Source organism: Terrapene carolina, unplaced genomic scaffold, assembly GCF_002925995.2.
Source record: "Terrapene carolina triunguis isolate 2854851 unplaced genomic scaffold, T_m_triunguis-2.0 Scaffold193, whole genome shotgun sequence".
In the NCBI taxonomy this organism is placed as follows: domain Eukaryota; kingdom Metazoa; phylum Chordata; order Testudines; family Emydidae; genus Terrapene; species Terrapene triunguis.
Window position 1 is genome coordinate 1,769,307 of NW_020664544.1, and position 19,518 is coordinate 1,788,824.

The 19,518-nt window shown below is 57.5% G+C and overlaps 2 protein-coding genes across 7 annotated transcripts in view; one reads left to right on the top strand and one right to left on the bottom strand.

Moving 5' to 3' along the window:
- The window catches only part of LOC112102280 (zinc finger protein 385C), a 178,754-nt gene extending 166,873 nt beyond the window's left edge, over window positions 1-11,881 (top strand). For 5 of the 6 annotated variants that reach the window (XM_024193455.1, XM_029912245.1, XM_024193457.1 and 2 more), the window contains 3 exons: window positions 4,463-4,650; window positions 5,889-6,002; window positions 8,059-11,881. In XM_024193455.1, coding sequence (XP_024049223.1) covers window positions 4,463-4,650; window positions 5,889-6,002; window positions 8,059-8,283 — 527 coding nt within the window. In that variant the 3' untranslated portion in view covers window positions 8,284-11,881. The remainder of the gene's footprint in view (window positions 1-4,462; window positions 4,651-5,888; window positions 6,003-8,058) is intronic. The other variant, XM_029912244.1, reaches the window with a different exon arrangement.
- Window positions 11,882-12,296: 415 nt separating this feature from the next.
- Window positions 12,297-17,806, bottom strand: NKIRAS2 (NFKB inhibitor interacting Ras like 2). Its single transcript, XM_024193399.2, has 4 exons — window positions 17,680-17,806; window positions 16,199-16,306; window positions 15,219-15,460; window positions 12,297-14,134 (listed from the first exon to the last, which is right to left on the bottom strand). Exons 2-4 carry the CDS (start codon window positions 16,290-16,292, stop codon window positions 13,895-13,897), a joined length of 576 nt encoding a protein of 191 aa, XP_024049167.1. The 5' UTR covers window positions 16,293-16,306; window positions 17,680-17,806; the 3' UTR covers window positions 12,297-13,894.
- Between the last annotated feature and the right edge of the window lie 1,712 nt (window positions 17,807-19,518).

The following is a 19,518-nucleotide window of genomic DNA, read 5'->3' on the forward strand; positions in this document are numbered from 1 at the left end:
AATGATTAGAACAAGGGGGTCTGAGAGCTAGGACTCCTGGGTTCTATGCCTGGCTCTGGGAGGGGAATGTGGTCTAGTGATTGGACCGGGGGGTTCTGAGAACCAGCACTCCTAGGTTCTTTACTTGATTCTGCCACTGACAGGCAGTGTGACCTCAAGCAAGTCATTTACCTCTGTGACTCAGCTGTAAACTGTACAAATAGAGCCATGCAAACCTTGCAGGGGAATTGTGAGGGGTAATGAATGTTGCTTTAATTAGAAGGGGTAAATTAAGGTGCTTTTCAAATAGTGGTGTTGGTATATCTAGCTCATGCCTTCAGGGGTGGATTTTAGCAAGGTCGAACTCTCTCCTGTTGTTCACGTCGCTTAATTAAAGACATTTTCAGATACGTTTAATCAAGTGATTGGAGGGTACTTGATACCCCAGAGTCGTTTTCCTTTACGCTAATTTTCCGAAGTGACTTGGGCTCCGAAGTGTCTAAGCCACTTTCGAAAATAGAACTTTGGCTCCTAAGTCTAGGAGGGGCTTTTGAACCCCCCCCCCCCCGATTTCCTCCCCTCCCCCACCCAAACCAGACACTTGCTCACATTTTTGTGGTTGCAAATTGTGCACATCAGAATAAACGACTGCTCTGTGAAGCTGGGGAAGATTGTACATTCTGGGGGGCAGGGACAAGCTTTCGGTTCTGTGTTTGTCCCACCCCAGTGCAATGGAGCGCTGGCCCATGCCTGGGCTCCGCGGGCAACAGTAATGCAGATAATAATAAAACATTGCCTGTGGAAGAAGCATGACTCCAACGTTAGCAAAAGCTTCTTGTGCTTCAATTTAGGACCAATTATCACCCACCTGGGGCACAGGTCGGGGGCTGGGAGCAGTAATTAGTTAACGCCTGTAAAGCAATTTGAATGTGAAAAATAAGCCCTGTTATAATTTTCCTTTCTCCTCCCGTCTGTAGGAGGCTGAGAGCTGTAGATAGACACACACAGCATTATGCATGCAGCTTTCCAGTTGGCATATGAAAAATTAGCCTCTTGCTGAATGCAGAAGAGTGGCAACACACCTAGCTGTGCTGTTAGTTCGGGGTCTGCCGTCGGTGACCCTGCTAAGCTCTAGAATTACTTGGGGTTGGAAAAGAAAGCGGAATAAGATCAGATTTATGTGGGTAGCTAGCGAGTTTTGGTTTGATCCTTCAAAGCCGCACTCATCCGCAGCACTGGGGACACCTAGTGGCTTTTGAATCCTCTGCAGCTCCATGCATGTGATGCTTAGAAACAACCACCCTGCAAAGGAAATAGAAAAAAACAAAGAACTACACCCGGGTTTAAAAGAGAGGGGCCCCCAAATTCAGTGACAGCTGGAAATTCAATCGCCCGGCCCAGCGAACCCCCTGAAACTCGGCCGGGCTGTTCCCGAGGCAGACTGTGCCATTGCAGCACTCAGGAGCCGGAAGGTCAGCTGAGGACAGCGGCTCAGGCTTAGCGGCAGACATGTCCTTTTGCTTTTGTCAGCTTGGGTTACAAATGTAGGAGCTGATTTGAGGGGAAAGAAGCAACAAACAAGCAAAATTGTTTTTTCACTGCTACAGCACAGAAGCTGGGCATAGAGTCAGTGGAGCCTCAGGTTCCTAGCTAAAAGCTTAACAATAAAACAGGTGGGGAGTTGCTTTGCTGTCTGTGGGGGGTTTGTTGTACACCCACCAGAATGGTTTTCTGAAAGGGTTCACATTCCCTAAGGTTTACCCCACTCCAGATGGCTGAACATGGTCTGTACAGGGGGTTGAGAAGGGGAAACTAGAAGCTAGGATTCCTGGGTTCTCTTCCCAGCTCTGAGTGGGGTGTGCAGAGTGCTTAGAGAAAGCAGGGGAAAGGGAGTCAGGACTCCTGGGCTCTATCCCCGATTCTGCCACTGACCTACTCTGTGACCTTGGGCATTGCTCATCTGCCAGGTACCGACAGCCACTTCCGTGTACCTCCCTAGACCACAGTTCATGCTACACACTCAGCGATGTGCCCTAGTAAATGCTTGAACGAGCCAAAGCTCTTTGCGGAGGGACGTTCTCTGGCAGCGAGCTGGACTGAGCGGAACGTTTAAAGCCTCCAAGGCTTCGGAAACCACGTAGGGAAGGTCTTGAGAGCAAGCCAGCGAGCCCTTCAGTCGAGTCAGTTTTTGCTGCTTTAGCAATAAATAAAATGCCCCGGTCGAGGGTTTCCTCTCTGGAACTATAGAAACGTAGGGGAAGGGGAAAAAGCTGCCGGGTGAGACGCAGAATGTGCAGGATCTGCTGAGAAGTCATTCTGGAAGAGAAATCACGGCCTGCAAAGAGGCAGGTGGCCCAGTGGTGAGGGTATTTGGATAGAGTTGTTCCTGACTCTGACCTTGGACAAGGCCTGCTCTGTGCCTCAGTTTCCCCACCCATAAAATGGGGTAATGTTCCTGCCCTTTTCGGTAAAGTGCTTTGAGCTCTGTGGGGGAAGGGCTCGACCGAAGAGCTAGGTGGCGGTGTTGATGCTACTGAGCATGTCCAGCCAGCACAGCCCGTTCTGGGGCCAGACCTGTGCTTTCTGCATGCGCAGGCCTCGTCTCCTTGAAGCCAGGTCCCGTTGCTCAGTAGGTGGCAGCTGTCCCGGGTCAGCCAAAAGAGCCGTTTTCTCGCCAGGCTGACAAGAGACAGGGGTTGCCTGCGCCGGGGCCGTGCTGCAGCTGGGAGTCACAGGCCGAGCCAGTAGGAGCCGATGGAACTAGCCAGAGTTGGGAATCACTCTGTGTAGCTCTTGCATTCCTCTGGGAGCATTGCTGAGCTTGGCTCACTGCCCCCATCGGCTCTGGTGTTTTAGTTCCGCCAGCTCTTGGCAGATCTCCTGCTGGTTTATGTAAAACCTGCAGCGTGCAGTGTCTGAAGGCCAGTGCAGCCCTGCTCCAAGGCAAGTCCCTTCCTCCCAGCCCACGTCCAGCGCGAGGGAGAGCTCAAACCGCAGGCTGGCGGACGTCACGCAAAGGACACGCAGCAGAGACCCAGTCTCTTCGGGGCCCGGAATCGTCCCCTTCGAAGCCAGCCCTGGTTTCTCGTATTACACGTGCCCAAGGTCAAAGCCGGCTCAGCGCTTCGGTCCGGAACCTGAGCCCCAGGAGGAGGCGAGAGCTTCGCCTAGTGGCTCAGAGATTGGGCCCAGGAAGGAATGCTGAGCTAGCCAGCGCTGTGACCGCCCGACAGCCTGCGGGGGCGAGAGATCCCAGAAATGACCTCTGCTCAGAGGGACTCGGACACCACATGCTGGGCACCAGCGGGCAGAGAGATGCCCTTGTACAGGTCGGAGAGCCCAAGAGACAGTTTCCTCTGGCTCCTAGACCTTCATTAGAGCCAGATCTTCCAGCAATTCCAGTTCAGACTCGTCTGCTGTCAGGGGTTATAAACTGGCCCTAGAGGTTTTACTCCGAGCTTAGCCGTGGAACGTCACATGGGAGGTTCGGAGTCTGGTGCGATTCTGGGCTTTGGCTCTGTTTTACTAGCTTGCTCTGAAGCTCTCCTCATGGGTGATGTCTAATGGGTGGATTTCTCGTTAAGGGGGAAACGTCCGAGCTCTGGGAACAGGGATTGTTTGTGCTTTCCCTGGCGGCCGCCAGCTAAGTGCTGGGAGCCACTGGGCTCAGAGTGAGGAAACCCAACTCCTATCCTGGCTCAGACACCGGCCCGTGGTGTGACCTTGCACAAGCCCCTTCCCTGCTCCGTGCCTCGGTTTCCCCTCCCACCCCGTGTCTGTCGTGATTATTTAGACTGTAAACTCTTCAAGCCAAGGGCCGTGTCTCACTATGTGTATTGGGGCCCCAGTGTCGTCCGGGGCCGGTACCTGCTGCTAGAACGCAAGTCGTATTGACAGACACTGCCAGCTGCCTGCCAGAAAGTGACTAGACGCAGGAAACTGAATCTGAACAATGAGCAGACCAGAAATAACAGCTCCCGAACGGGTGGAAAACCCCTGCGATTGGTGAACTTAACCATAGGAGATGGCGCTAATGTAACGCCAGAGCTCGCGTCCTACCGCAACGCTCCGGGAGGCCGTTCTGGCACTTCTGGGGGAGCCAGAACAGTGGAGTACGGCACATCCGGTAGTTGTGTTCCAGCGCTCCCCTGCTGTATGACACCCTGGCAAAGAGTCTGGCGTCCCCCTCTAGAATTGGGTCCATAGAGGAGAACAGCCTGCCACGCCTACCAGCAAGGGGAGTTCGTCTTTAGCTCAGGCAGCGGGTCTGTGCTCCCCAGTCCGTACAAGGAAGGGGTGTGGGGCGGGGAGAGTCGTTACATGAGTAACACCGCAAACGGCAATATTTTCAAATGCGTCTTGTGCCTCCTCCGGAGCAACGGATGCTCACCCCAGAGCTTGCATTTTTCAACGGTGTCTTAACCCGAACGCGGGCCACGTGGTCCCTTTGCTGAGGGTCTGTCGTTTTCCCTCTGCTGTCCAGGGGCCAAGCACAAGTCTATGCTGGAGGGTCAGACCACCCAGATGCGGCGGGGCCGGGGCAAGGTCATCCCCAGGGCAGGGCACAAGTCCAAAAGAATTGGCAACAAGGGCAGCATCAACATCCAGAACAAGGCGTTCCATTGCCAAGTGTGCGAAATCTACGTCAACTCGGAGACCCAGCTCAAACAGGTGATGCCTCCAGCTCTCCCACTGTGCCTTTCTCCTCGGCCTCTCTCCTCGGCGGGCAGGGGCACGGGGCAGTCTCAGAACCCAAGCATGTGAGGTTTTCATGTGTGCCAGGGGGTGGGGAGGATCCTGCCCCACAGCCCCCCAAAACATCCTTAGGGGGTCGCATGCAATCCCAGATCCTCCAGAAAAACCCTGCTGCAGATGGCACCTTGCAAAGCGCAGCTCTGTGGTGCAATGGGGGGGTTACGAATCCCTTTGCCTGGGCCCAATTGCTTCTCCCCTCCAGGGGAAGAGAACAATACTTGCTGTTTTCATGAGGTTTGCAGAGCCAGCTGACCCGGCGTGGAGGGGCGGGGTGGCTGGGGGTTAGGTGCTGGATAGTTGCCTGGATCAGACGATGGACTGAAATGGATGCCTGGCACAGCTCCAGATAAGTCAATTTATGTCTATTCAGTAGCACCTTGTTCAGGAAAAAACTGCAGGGTGAGTAAACCAGGGCCCAAGGTATTGAGAAAGGTCATCCTGGGAGCAGGGTTCTTCCGCGTAACACGAACGCCCCATGCTAACAGTCTCTTTGCCTCTAGTGACCAGGGGCGGCTCCAGGCACCAGCGCACCATGCGCATGTCTGGGACGGCAAGCCATGGGGGCCGGCCTGCCGGTCGCCGTGAGAGTGGCAGTCAGGCAGCCTTCGGCGGCGCGCCTGCGGGAGGTCCGCCAGTCCCGCGGTTTCGGCGGCAATTCGGCGGCGGGTACGCCGAAGGTGCGGGACCGGCGGACCTCCCGCAGGCATGCCGCCGAATCTACATTATCAGCGGAGCTCCCGCAGGCGCGCCGCTGAAGGCTGCCTCACTGCAATGCTTGGGGTGGCAAAATACATAGAGCCGCCCCTGCTGGTGACTAGACCATGCACAGAGCTTTACAATATTTGCATGTATATTTGCTACTGGCTGCAAGCTAAGGGACTTGATTGTGTAGCTCAGCCAGTAGCGACTGATGCTCTTCGCACCAGAGGTCTTGAGTTCAGTTCCTGCTGATGATCAAACAAGGACCATCATTATATATACATGCAAATCCCAGAACCCTAGAGCCTGACGCAAAGGCTGCATTTGGTAATTACCGAGAGCGAGCTGAACTCCCAGGCAGAGAGCATGGCTTTGCGGGGTCACTTCGCAGGCAGTGGGGTTGTTTACTGTCAACGTGTTATACCTGTGTGTGACGCTGCGTTTTCCATCTGCAGCACGTGAGCAGCAGGAGACACAGAGACAGGCTTGCTGGGAAGCCACCCAAGCCAAAATACAGCCCATACAACAAACTCCAGAAGAACGCTGTCCTCGCAGTGAGTATTCTAAAGGTATCTGTCTCCCAGAAGCCCTCCGGCCACGGTGCCTGTCTGAAATGTTGCTCACACTGTTTGTCAGCTCATGGGATTTTATCGCGAGGCCCACAAGATGTGGTGGTTTCCGTTTTCAAAGCCCCAGCTCCAGGAGTCCTGTGATTATGTCAGGATCTCAGCTTTCATTGAACAAAACAAGGAGTTTCTAACCCTCATGAATGTGGAGGGAAGCTTGGAAGCGAGACCCTTACAGTCTCTGACACCACAAAGGAAAGAAGAACAACTCCGTGTTTTTTATTTTTAAAAGACGATGATTTTTACCTGAATCCCAGGGTTTCTAGGGGGGCTGACTCGTGATTTTTAAATGCTCGGGGTTGGCAGTTTTTTTTGTTCAGCTCATGCCAAGTTCCAGGGTTCGTTCGCAGAGACGCGAGTCTGCTCTGCAGCGCAGCAGTGGCTAGTCCTGGCCCAGCGACATAGCGGTAACGATCGGCAATGCTGGGCCTCGTTTTCTGCTTCCTGTCCCAGGAGGGGAAATGGAGCTGACCTGATCCTGAGGCAGGTCAGGGGAGGGTTTCAGTTCAGGGCTCCCCTGGATCATTTCCCGCTGTGGGACTTGAACAGAGGCCGCCTTGGGATTTTCTGCGTGGGGCTTCTAGTGGCTGGGAATGTGCTGGCGTTTGCTCCGTGGAAAGGCGGGATGGCTCTGATCCTGGTGGGGATGCTTTGATGGTCATTTCTCAGGTAGGTTCAGCCCCAGGCTCCCTGGCTCATTGGTGCTGTGCTCTGATGCCGTATACAGAAAAGGGTGCCGCTAACACGGCCGAGACTTACTAATATTTTTGTACAGAGCCATTCTCGAGCCCTCTCCTCCCCCCGCCCCCCAGCTGATTAGCTGCTTTAAGACCAGTCCTGGCCTGTCTGCCCTGGGAGCCGCCACCCGATCAGTGCTTGACAAATGGCTTTAGAAGGGTTGCTTTGGTGGGCAGACGGGGCCTGAGGGGGGAGAGGAGCTGTTCCAAGTGCTTGCCGACCCCTGGCTGGAAACAGAGACGGGGACACTTGAACTGCAGCACACCAGGAGTGTCACTGAGGTCCTGGAAGAATTCTCAGCATCTTCCGAGGGTGCCAAGCATGCTACGGAGTTTCTTTGTCTCCCCGATCAGCCGTATCCTGCCTGTGCAGGGAGACGGGATGAAAATGCTTTCAGAGGTCTCCTGCGGCCAGATGTCGAGTCCTTTCAAGGACAAACCTGATACTGGCGGCTCCTTGACCCGATGGATTCCCAGCTCAGTGTTAAAGGAAAGAGCTACCTAGACTGATAGGGCTTTAAGGCCAGAGGGAACAATTAGGCTTGTGTAATAGTCTGACCTGTATAGCCCAGGCCGACAGCACCACCCAAGGGTCCTTGCCATGAACTGCAAAGGGAAGCTAGAGTAGATCTGTGAGAAAGGCCTCTGGCTAGCAACTGTCAACCTCGCTGCACGTGAGGGATAGCTCAGTACGGGGGAGGGATCGCTCAGTGGTTTGAGCATTGGCCTGCTAAACCCAGGGTTGTGAGTTCAATCCTTGAGGGGGCCACTTAGGGATCTGGGGCAAAATCAATACTTGGTCCTGCTAGTGGGGGGCTGGACTCGATGACCTTTCGGGGTCCCTTCCAGCTCTATGAGATAGGTATATCTCCATTGAAAGCCAGAAGATTCAAAACTGAGACCTGGTAATATGCCCCCCTCCGACATACAACGAATGACTGGCCTGTGGAACTCATGTCCACATGATATCATTGAGGTCAGGAGCCTATCTGGATTCCTCTGAAGCTGCAAGTTCTGGACTAGAAGGGTCCTTGGTCTGATCCCCTGGGGCAGTTCCTATGAAATAGAAACTGGGTGACTCTATTGATCCTAGGCTCCGCGCCCACATGCCTGTTACCAGACTAACCCTGAGCCCAGGGCTGGCTGCTCCACTCCCTGCAGAGCCGGCAGTGCCAGGATATCTTCTGCAGCCTGGTGGTTCATGTGCTTTGTCTCGCTCTCTCTCTCTCTCTCTCTCTCTCTCTCTCTTTCTCCCCCTACAGTCCAAGCTGGCTTTGCAGAAGCACCTCACCAAAACCTTGGCTACCCGCTTCCTCCCGAGCCCCCTCACCACGGCAGCCATGTGCGCCATGCCTGGCCCACTCACCCTCAGACCAGCCACCGCCACAGCCCTCTTCCAGGCCCCGCTCCTTGGACCAGCGCTCTTCCGAACCCCGCCCGGGCACGTCCGCGCCACGCCTGGCCCCATCGTCTTCGCGCCCTACTAGAGCCCACGCCCGCCAAGGCTCCGTCTCTCCCGGACGCAACGAAGAGCCGGCGAGCTGTGCAGCAGGACAGGGCTCTGTTCCCATGGGGCAAACGATCCTTTGTAACCGTTGACCGAGGTTTTTTCTTTCCCTCCCACTGGGCTAGGAGATTCCCCAGCTGACTGCTCTGCCAGGCCTGGCTGTACCCCCCGTTACCCACACCCAGTGCCCCAGTCGGTTCTGCCGCCCACTCACTCAGTCGCTCTCCGAAAACACAGCTCCATGTCCACTTTGAGTGGATTCAGTCAAAGGGACAGTGCCGGGATCCCCCAGGCCCATTGATGCCTGTGGCCAGCGGGTGCCCCTCTTTGGCTAGTGAGTTTTTCATTCATCCCCTTCCCAGTGATTAATTTAAACCAAACCAGGGAAGGGGCCTGGCTGACTCTCTGGAAAGGGAAGGCCCTTGTCTCAGGCTGGCTGGTTCAGAGCCAGCCCAGGTTCGGGGCGACCCCCACATCATAGGTCCTGCTGGAAGGAGTCCGTGGTGGATCTCAGGCCAGTTTCCAGTGGGAAAAACCTCCCCAGCACAAAATCCACCCCCCGGTTTCCCACCCGTAGCCTAAGCCCTGCATGGGACATGAGGCACGTGGGCAGAGAGCAGCGTGGTGGAAGATTGCCCTGCCGACTGCCTGACCCATCCCGGAGCTGAGGATGCAGGGAGAGCGTTACTCTCCAGCTCCTCTAGTCTGGGCCCTTTCAGCAGCAGGAAATCCAGAGGAGACACCGGCAAACGGGGGCAGCGTCTTCCCATAGAACAAACAGTGAACCCCGAGGCTCCTTGCCAGCAGAGACCTCTTTCCTGCTCACTTCAGAGAGCACATTATCGTCCAACACTGGAAGTGCAGCGGAGGACCAGGCAAATGGGATCGGAGTGTTGTCTAGAGCAGTGGTTTTCAACCTTTCTTCATTGGCGGGCCCCTTTGGAAATCAGATATAGTCTGAGGATCCCCAGGGGGCCGTGGACCACAGGTTGAAAACCACGGATCTAGTGGTTAGACAACAGGATTCTCCTCCCAGACCTGGGACAGGGTGTGAGCCTATGGCAGGAGAATAGGACGTAGGGAGTCAGGACACCTGGGTTCCATTCCCAGTTCAGCTAAGGCCTGGAGTCGACTGGCTAGAGAACGGCCCTTCTCCTTGGCGTCTATTCCCAACTCTGCCATTCACTCCCTTGCACCACGGTGCTTCACCTCTTAGTGCCTCAGTTTCCCCCCATTAAGCAGGGGATAGCTCTGACCCTACCTCGCAGGGAGGCTGAGTGAAGATTCATAAAGCACTTTGTCCTTGCGTAGCGCCTTTCCTTGGAGAGCTGCAAAGCATTCCTCCTGTTAACAGGCCAGCAGCCAAACCCCAGTCACCCAGCCCCGTTGAAACTTGGAGCTTCCAAGGAAACTGGGGGGATTCCCTGTTAGTTCAGCTTGACAGCCCAGAATAAAAGAGCAGGTTCGTTTAACAAGCACGTGACGTTGTCCCTCCCATGCTCTGAGTGCAGCTTGCAGACTGTGGGGCTCCAGGGCCCGTGCTAGGCATTATGGGGGCGATGGTTTTGTTTTTCACTGTGTTAAAAGCCGGCGCGATGACCTGGTCTGAACAGTTACCGAGGCGCTACGGGCTCCCCAGCGCGCACTGTACATAGAAATATGCAGGAAGGTTGCGACACACATGGACCTTGTGCCGGAGTGACAACCCGTCCCGATCTATGCAAATCCGAACGGAGGAGCCCCGTCGTTGTGGTAACCTGGCTGCGTCCTGCGGCGGTGCCCGCTCTTTCTGTCCAGCGAGGAACGTTGTTCGGAGCAGAAACTGAACCATGCACCTCGGTGCATCGTGCACACGCTTCCGAGAGCCCCCTGGTCCCGTGAGCTCTCCGCTGCTCCCCACGGCACAGGCTCTGAGCCCCCAGCGGAGGCTGCCCTCGGAGCTGGGCAGCCAGCAATCCCCACGCACAAGCACACCTGTCAGGTGTCTTCACTTGAACGCACCAGCTGTGTTTCAGGAGGCGTTTGGGCAGCACAGGGAGGATCCTGCCGCCCCCACAACCACTGGAGGCTGAACACGGTTTCCAAACACCGGGGGGCTGCGAGATCGTCACTTCCCCAGCGCTCAGGGGCAGTCCCTGGGGGCTGTGTGTTACATGTCCCCGATCCACAGAAACGGGCCGGTTATAGCTCTCCGCTCAGCTGGAGCCCAGCGCATGGCCTGATAGTGCTGTCCCACAACCCCCTCCCCCTTTGCGTGGTCACCAATGGGGGGTGAGCTGGGGCCGGCACTCCCTACCATTCGAGTTGGCAGTAGTAGTGGGTTGTTATCCCCTATAGCACAGCCCCCTCTAGTGGGCTGGCCCTAAGTGCTCGGACAGCGTATTACAGGAGCGCGCTGCGGGGGGGATATACCAGGGAGACTGTTCTCCCCCTTCCCCCTTGGGAGTGCGTGGAGCTGGTGCAGGCCTGCCTGGGGGTAAACCAAAGAGTCAGGCCTGGGCCTGAGCACTGGGGGATCCAGCCCCTGGGCTGGGGGGAGGGGCGACATTTTGATGCCAGTTTTTCTGGGCACCTGAAGGTGAAACCTTGGGGGTTCTTTTTTGTCCAAGATTTGGGTTTACGGAGCTTTGCAATAACCCCAGCGCCAGCCAGCTGGAGGGGACCAGCTCCGTCCCTTACGGCCTCAGGGTGGGCGAATCCTCCGCTAGGCGTCCACAAGGGAACGAAGTGTGGGGGATAGACCCTCCAGATCACAGGAGCGCCTTTCGTAAGTCCCATCGGGGGGGTAGGGGCTGGTAGTGGGAGCTGCCACTGGGTAAACCGTCCCCTCACGAAGCTTTAGATGGGGCAAGGGGGGGATCCGGACACCTCTGTGCGATGCCAGTCATCCCCTACTGCCATCAGCCCCCGGGTAGCCTGGGGCTCAGCCGTCCAGCCCCGCAGCAGCCTCTCCTCCGTCGGCCTCTGGTTGGGTTCGCTCCCTTTCCCCCCCGCATCCTGCTCCAGCTCCGTTCTCCTCCCAGGGGCTTGTGCCGTGGTAGTTTTAGGAATTCAGGAAGCACAAAGCTTTAGCCATGGTTCCCCCCCCCCCTCCGCCCAAAGAGACTCCGGTCGCACTGCAGGTTGAGCTGGGTCACAAAGCCCCCCAGAGCCAGAGTCAAACCTACCCTCAGCCCAGCGGTGGGGTCCCGATAGACTAGAACACTTGAAAGCCATTCCTTCCCGTCACGCCATCCTGCACCGGGCGGCGTCCGAGCACCCTGCTGTCTCCTTCGCCTCCGGCCCCCCCGCGCTAGCCAAAGCAGTTACCGCCTCTGACTTCGCACAGGCTGTGGTAGGTCGTAGGCCCCGGCGCTGACATGTGCCCCTCTGTAAATACCCTCGGCGTGATGTGAACAATGGTTGATTTTGACAACGAAACGAAATAACCAGCCTCTAGGGACTTGGCCAGTACCCCCCCCCCACCGCCCCCTGTACTGTTCAGTGTATATTTTTTGATGTACTATAACTGTTGGAGGGGGGGAAAGGAAAATATTTTGATAATCGAATCTCATTGCTTTCTTGTGTTACTCAGTAAATAAAAGGAACCTGTATAAACGCGCCTGGACTTTCGCGCCATCTTTCTTTGGGCCCGCGAGGCGGGAGCCCCGGGAAGCAGAGGTGGAAATAGGACTGCATCCCCCACGACGGATCGCTAAAGGACCGTTCACCCTGTAGCCAGCGGCTGGGGAAAACCAGCCCCGTCCCCAGCCAAAGGGTGGGCTGGCTCAGGACGGCCCAGGCTTTTCCTGTGGTTTTCCATGGAAGGCTGGACCAGTAACGAAATGTTCTTGGTAACGGGGTGCAGGAGCTACTCAGCCGCAGGCGGCCGGAGCTAGGCCCAGTCTAGTGCCACGCCAGCCGCCCGCCGTGTTCCACGCCACCAGCCAGCCGTGTTCCACGCCACCCGCCCGCCGTGTTCCCAGGAAAGCATACCCGCTCCGAAAGCAGCTGAGTTTATTGACGGCAATTGCTGACCAGGAGGAAGCGGCTCTACACGCCTCTGACATGAGATTACATACATGCAATCATTAAAAAAACCCCACCAGCCTCACTTCCCAGCACCGGAACGTGCCCTGCTGCTGGGTGGGCTAATCCAAGGGACCCCAGTCATGCACCCCGCCTCCCCCCAGCAGCCAAAGCACATTCCCGCCCGTCCCAAATTCCTGGCCAAGGAGAAGCTCAGGGACCATCTAAAACTAACCCTTGGTTCTTGGCCAACTGACAATTTTAACAGCCTGCTGAGGCCACCTCTGCAGCCCGACCCCTCCCCCCAGAGCTGCAGGTCAGAAACGCGTCCCCCCGGGGCCCGCTGCTCGTCAGCAATGAGGCTGAGCTGCACCTGCCTAACGAGCGATGCAAACGGCTGGCCCCCGCCCAGGCTTCTGTAGTGAGCTCCACATGCTGGGGTCTTCGGCTCTCCCGTAGCGGGATCAGGGGCAGGGGCACCACCCCGACACCATGGCTTGGCCTGGCCTTCGGCCTGGGATCACAGCATGGGAAGAGGCAGCGGATCAGGGCTGCCCTGCAGGCATCTCTGACATGCTGGACACTGATGAGGCTCTAATGAGCTTAATGAACCTAAACCCGAGCTCTGCTCAGCCTGGCCTCACCCGAGCGCCGATTCTGCAGCTGCAGAGGGGCCAGGTGCATTTCCCTGCAGCTCAGGCAGTTAAAGAGCTGGGGGGGCAGGGGACAGTGAAGGTTCTGCAGGGACCCAGGGCAGTCCTTGCTCCTCACGATCTTCAGGGAGGCAGCTACGCAGCCCCCGGGGAGGTGAGTGCAGCATGCATGGGGCGAAGAGCCACCTGGAAGCAGAGCCCAGCAATCCTGGAGCCCCCATCCGCCTCCCCAGCTGCAGAGAGAGGGCGATTTGCAGGTGCCTGTCGGTGGGCAGAGAGGCCTGGAGGATGAACGCCTTCACCCCTCGCCTGTAGCTCCAGCTCCACAGCTGGGGAGCTCAGGGTCCACCTTCCAGCTGGGCACCTGCTCCAGCGCCGGCCTAGAGGGAGGAACTGCGGGGAGACAGGCCGGGGCATTCTGCGGCCCAGGTGGAGGGGGGAGGAAGGAGCTAGGTAGTGCCATAATCTTGGGGTGGAGGGAACACTCCCCTCCAGGTTCAGGGCAAGGGTTACAATGGGCCAAATGGAGGTTGGGCCGGTGAGGCCTTCGCAGGCCTCCTGCTGCCCACGCAGCCCCCTGCCAAGGCAAGGAGCGTGTTTGCCGAGAGTTTTGTCTAGCCTGTGGTTTGGGAGCAGAGACCAGGCCAGGACTCCCGGGGCACGGTCTGGGCGAATCCTGAGTTCAGACCAGCCGTCCAAGGCCGCCCTCCCCCTCCAGGCAGCAGGGATGGGCCAGGCGTCTTCACTGCCCCCCGTGACCATCCCTGGCACTGGGTCCTCGCCATGCTGCCTAGTGTGGCCAGGGGCCGAGCCCCACCACCCACTCCAGGAGCTCCCTCCCATCAGCAGGCTTCGTGCCAACGCCCCAGAGCTCAGGAGAGGGTGGATGCGCCATGGGAGCGAGGTGGCGGGGGAGGGGAGGCCAGGCCTTCAGCCGTCCATGGAGCCGCTGCCCTTGTTCTTGCGGCTCAGCGGGAAGCCGGACTTGCTCTGCGGCTGCGTCATCTTGCTGGCCAGGTAGGTGAAAGGCTCGATCAGCGTCCGGCGGTCGGCCACGGACACCTCCCACAGCTTCACCTTCTCGCCCTTGGCCCAGTGCTGGGCCGCGTCGTGGTCCACGCGCCGCTGCTCCTGCAGGTCGCTCTTGTTGCCCAGAACCACAATGGTGACCTGCACGAATACACGCAAACGGAGCACGCTCAGGGCCGGCTGCCTGGCCCTGCAGCCTGGGCCAGGCCCCGGGACAAGGCTCCTGCAGATTTCACCCGCAGCACGGCGGGCTCTCCGGTGATGTCTCTTTCCCTTTGGCGCCTTCCGTCCAGATTCCCTGCTGTGCTCGGGCTCCCGGCCCAGCCTTCGCCCCCGCCCAGGCGCCCAGCTGAGCAGCAGAGCTGATGGGCCCCAGAGGGTCCTGCCCAGTTCCCTGTGGCTGGAGCTTGGGCAGAGGCTACCTGGGTCTTTCCGAGGAGGAGATAAGGGGATTTGGGATTTCCTAAACGGGATCAGATCACTGATCTCTCCCATGTGTCCCCCCTCCGCTGTCACCCCCAGCCGACACTACAGCCCCACCGGACGGCCAGCGTCCCCTCCCATCTGCTCAAGCAGGCCTGGCCGGTCGTGCAAGGCTGCAGGTGGCAAGGAGCAGTCCCTCCTTGAGCCCACCGGGTGCCCTGAGGTCTGACTGGCTTTCTAACCCCGGTTTGCAGAGCGACGAACATCGGGGTCTGAGCGCAAGCACCGGCCAAGCACTTGCAAACTCAGCCCCTTGCTGGCTGATTTAAAAATCCTGGGGGAGGGGAAGGGAAGGGCAAGGAGAGGAGAAAAAGCAGAGCGGCCTTGAACGTGGTGCTGGACTGACAGCGCTGGAGACCAACGGCCTCTGCTGAGAAGGGGAAATCCAAGGAGCAGAATGCAACACCTCCCCTGAGGCCGCCACCCCACACACACACAGCTGGCTCCATCCCTCCCTGGAATACCCCTCCCCCTCCCCCCCCCCCCCCCCCAGCTCAGTCTCTATGGCCTGTTCGCTCACGGCCCCTGTGCTGAGTATCCGAGAAAGAGGGCAGCCGGTGGGGGGGAGGGGGTCCCCCGACTCACTTCCTACAGGACACAGACAAGCCACCAGAAGGAAGCGCACTCCCGGCTGGGCAGGACTAGGGAGCTGTAGGGGAGGAGGCTCCGTCCCCCGCTCCCAGCCCGCCCCGCGCTCCGATGCCTGTGGAAAACCTCCTCTGCGCCTGTGGCGATGCCTCACCTCCTTCTTATCCTTGCACTTGTCGATTTCCTTCTTGAGCAGCTCCACCCTCTTCAAAGAGTCCTTGCTGGCGGTGCTGTACACCAGCACATAGCCGTCCGTGCCGGAGAAGCAGTGCTTGGGGAGCTCCACGCCCTCCCGCAGGCCCCGGGTGTCGTAGAATCGCACCTGCTCCCGCACCCCACGGTCCGTCTCGATCGAGCCCACGTAGATGTCCTCCTGGGTCTCTATCATTTCGGAACCTGCGGGGAAGCAGACGGGCGTGGGGTAACGTGGGGAGCTGGGCTGCGCTCTGCCGTGACGCAGGAGCCCCCTCACAGTGTCCACTGGGCTGGGAGTCGGGAGGCCACTGACCTGCGGAGTGACCGTGGGCAAGTCCTGCCCCTGCCCTGTGCCTCAGTTTCCCCTCCCAGCCTTTGTCTGGTCTGTTCAGACTGGGAGCTCTTTGGGGCAGAGCCTGGCACAAGGGTGCCCCGAGCTTGCCTGGGGCCCCTAGGTACTACCACATAATAGCAGCTCCTTGCCTAGGCCTGTCTTGTACTCTGCTCCTTGTTCGTTCAGGTCTCCCGCATCTGTGTTTAGAGCGGCACTGCTGGGGCAAACTGCCTGTAGAAGGGAGCTGCTGGAGGCAGCATCCCCAGGTTTTTTTCTATGTACTCTCCCCACCTGGGACACTGGCAGCCAAACCTGCCTGCCACTGCACAACCCTGTCTGTCTCCATCACGTGCTTACACAAGTCTATTTTAATTGCAGGGGGCTGGGCAGTTCCACTAGAGTTTGTTCTGGAATGCTGGGAGGTGGGTGCTAATTTATTATTGTAGGGTCTCTCGTCAACAGCTGGGCTAGGCACTGATTTGTTATGGTCAGGGTGCTGGTCTTTACGAAAAGCCACCACAGAGCCGTTTGGCATTAAGCCTGTGAAGAATGATGGGGGCTCAGGACGCCCCCTTGCTGGTCACCCGCCCGACCCCCACACTTACCAACCACATGGTTCCCATAGAGGAGCTGCTCCAAGATTGATGTTTTTCCGACTGAGGCTTGGCCGCAAACCACCACCTTGCAGCTCTTCCCCATCTGGGGTCTCTTTCCTGGGGACGGAAGAGCGGGACGTTGGAGCTGGAGGAATACGTCTTCTCAAAGTCGAGGCAACTGGGCAATGCCACATGGGCTGGAGCTTGGCAAGGTTTCCTGGGCCCTGCCCAGTCTCCCTGGTGCTCAGCGCTCTGCACTGCCCCGGGGGAGAGAGAACCCTGGAAACCTAGGGCTGGAAGGGAACGCCAGAAGTCATCTCAGCCACCCCACTGCATTGAGCCTGGTCCCTTACTCCTTGGGCCAGCGGGGGCCCTGAAGTGACACTAATGGGCCCCCTTCACAGACGGTGGCTGGGACACCAGCCCCATGGCTAGGTGCGTGGGTCACTGCCCAGCGCTGAGGCTAGGGGGAAACCTCAGGGCAAGTTACATTAGGCTGGAAGGAATAACGAGGGGTCCGAACCGCAGCTTTGCATCCCAGCACGGTCAGTCCTGGAAGGTCCCCTCATCCCTCCCAGGCGACATTTGGTCAAGACCTCAAAAGCTGAGCTCCCATCTGCAGGAGCATTTAACAATTCCTTGGGGCACTTCTGGTAAGAGGCAGGCCTTTCCTGGGGCCCCTGGCCCAAACTCCCTCCTCCACCCACAGTTGTGCTGCGGGGTTGCCACCCTCCTCCCCAGAGGAAGCTGCATTTCAGGGTGAGTTGCGTGGTATGTGTGGCCGGGGGGACGGTAAAATGGTTTTCACAACCAGACGAGGGTGCTGGGAGAAATTCGAGCCCAAAGGGGGCAGAAGGAAAGACGCCGGTGCAGGCCTGCCACTGGACGAAGGCTCAGGAGATTGCGGGTCCGTTCCCAGCTCTGCCACCGACTCCCTGGGTGACCTTGGGTGAGTCTCTTCACCTCTCTACCCAATGCTTCCCCATCTACCAAAGGTGGGCCATTCTCCCCTTCCTCCATCAATGTTTTTTTGGCTCACATACTACCCGGCCAGGGGCCAGGGAAGCAGCTAGAACAAGGCACTCCGTGATCCACTAGGTCTTTTCCCTCTCCCTAGCCCCCAGTCTGTGATCTGTGCTGGAGCCCCCCTGTTCTACGCAAACACACGCTCCTTCGGGAGATTTCGGCCCGGGAATGAACCAACCACCTAAAATCCAACCGAAGCCGAAGAGCAGATGTGAAAGTGGGCACAGACACAGGGGGCTGGAATCGCTGCAAGGCCGGGGCGCAAAGTATCACAGGATTTAGGCTGCCCGGGCCCTGATCCTCCCTGCAGCCTTGGCATGATAACAAGCCCAGCTGGCCTCTGGCTGCACTGGACTCACAGAGGCAGCTGGCTCTTGGCTGCAGGCTTTAAGCGTCTGTGAATCGTGTATCTCCCCCCACCCAGATGGCACAGCAAATCTCTGATGAGAGGGGTCTCTACCTACCTTCTCAGGACAGCTGTCTGTCTGCTTTCTCCTCTTCCTAAATCTTCAGGCTTAACTGACTCACATCACAACCAAGGAAGGGGAAATCCGAGAAAGCAAGCCAGGGCAGCTGAGAGCCGAGCCAGCAGGACAGCACCATCTGGAGTTGCAGAGGACAGGTTGTGTAGTGCTTTCCCGTCTCAGTACAATGGACAAACCAACCAGAGCGGCGTTACCTAATAATCTAACTCCAGACGCACACCCAGAGGTTCATCCCTGACCATGTTCTTAGTAACTTCATGGGGGGGAAAGCCTGCCAGCTCTTTCATGAGCATTGAAGGTAACTGGCAGGCGGAGTTGTAGGAAAGAGGTCTGTATTGAGCTTGCGTAGTGGCCGGCGTTAGCAAGATGAGAGGTCTGTGCTTGTCTGGCAGCCTCCTGACCCCCAGCTTGCAGGCCTGCGGCCCTGGTGCCCCACTGAAGCGGGTCTTTCCTGAACCCCTCCCCCCTTCCTCCCCATCATACTTCACCAGCCATGGTGCAAATATGACAAGAAAAATGGAAACCGGGGCCACTTCAGGCAACTAATGGCCACTAGGGCCACATCGTCCATTTAAGGAAAAGCTTTTTTAAAAAACAGCAACTTTCATGTCTGAAAATATGGAGGGAAAGTTCCCCCCGCTCAGCCCCCCCCTCCCACCAGCCTGATCTTCTTTTCTTTGAGATTCCAGATGGTTTTGAAGAAAGCGAAGCTTTCTGGCTGCAAATATCCTGAAATCTAGAGTGACAGTCTAGCCCCCACCCAGGTTTAAGAATATTTGAGATGACATCTCAGTTGCTGAAGGCTCACATCAGGGCATTGTTGCGAGAGAAAACAAGAGATGGGTTTTAAAAGGCATCATTACAATGACTAATTTTTTTTTTAATTATACGTCAAGCACCTGGAGAAGCGCTAGGCAGCTCCCAAAGCGAGCACAGACGTGCCTCCTGTTCTGGAGAGTGCACAACCTAAATGCAATCCAGCACCATCCTGCAAGGAGAACTACATGGGCTGATCCCTGCGCGGAGCCCCACTGGAGCCAATGGGGTTCTGTGGGCATGCAGGGGTCCACCTGCACAGTTCTCTTTTGCAGCAGGACCTAAGTCGGTAACACCATGGACAAGGGCAGGCCAGGAAGGACAAGGGTCACAACAGAAAGATCACATCGATATGCAAGAAAGACCTGATCCTGCAATGAGCTCTGTGTAGGCAGGCCCTGCTGAGCATCCGTATTCATTGCAAGCTCAGGGCCTAAGGCAGTGGTTCTCAGCCTATTTACCACTGTGGGCTGCACATGCAGCTCTCCCTGTGTTATGGGGGCTGCATCCACACAATAGATATACTACCTGTCTGGCCTGGAGGACGTCACCTGGGCTGCAGTTGTGTGCTGATTTGGCCGCAAGCGGGCTGCAGGTGGAGAACCACTGGCCTAAGGCACAGGCAGAGCTTGATATTTAGGAACCTAATTATTTGTAATTGATTGTTATCCCTGGATGTGGTTACAGCGACAGTTTGGTGCCAGGGGGCGGTGGTTTAGCGGGAGGATGCCTTAGCATGGCAGTTTACTGTTTACACCATGATCGTTGCCATCTGTTATCAGCTGTGTTACAGCAGGACCTAGCAGCGCCCTTCGGGGATCAGGGACGCGTTGTGCCAGGCGCCGAACAGACACCCACCAAGAGCTCGTCATGCTGCCTCGCCGGGTGCCCCCACGTCCAGTGTCACTCTCCACCCAGCATCCACTCCATGTTGGGCCAATCTCAGGTAAGTCACCGTCATGGCCCCCTTGCCGCCTCCCAGGCTGGCCAGGCCACCCCCAT

What these genes read in the sequence shown, in the direction of transcription:
- NKIRAS2 (XM_024193399.2), bottom strand. Translation starts at nt 16,292, where the DNA reads ATGGGGAAGAGCTGCAAGGTGGTGGTTTGCGGCCAAGCCTCAGTCGGA. An exon ending in CTATGGGAACCATGTGGTTG is followed by an intron (nt 15,461 to 16,198) that starts GTAAGTGTGGGG and finishes GCTTCCCCGCAG; the next exon opens with GTTCCGAAATGATAGAGACC. An exon ending in AGTGCAAGGATAAGAAGGAG is followed by an intron (nt 14,135 to 15,218) that starts GTGAGGCATCGC and finishes GTATTCGTGCAG; the next exon opens with GTCACCATTGTGGTTCTGGG.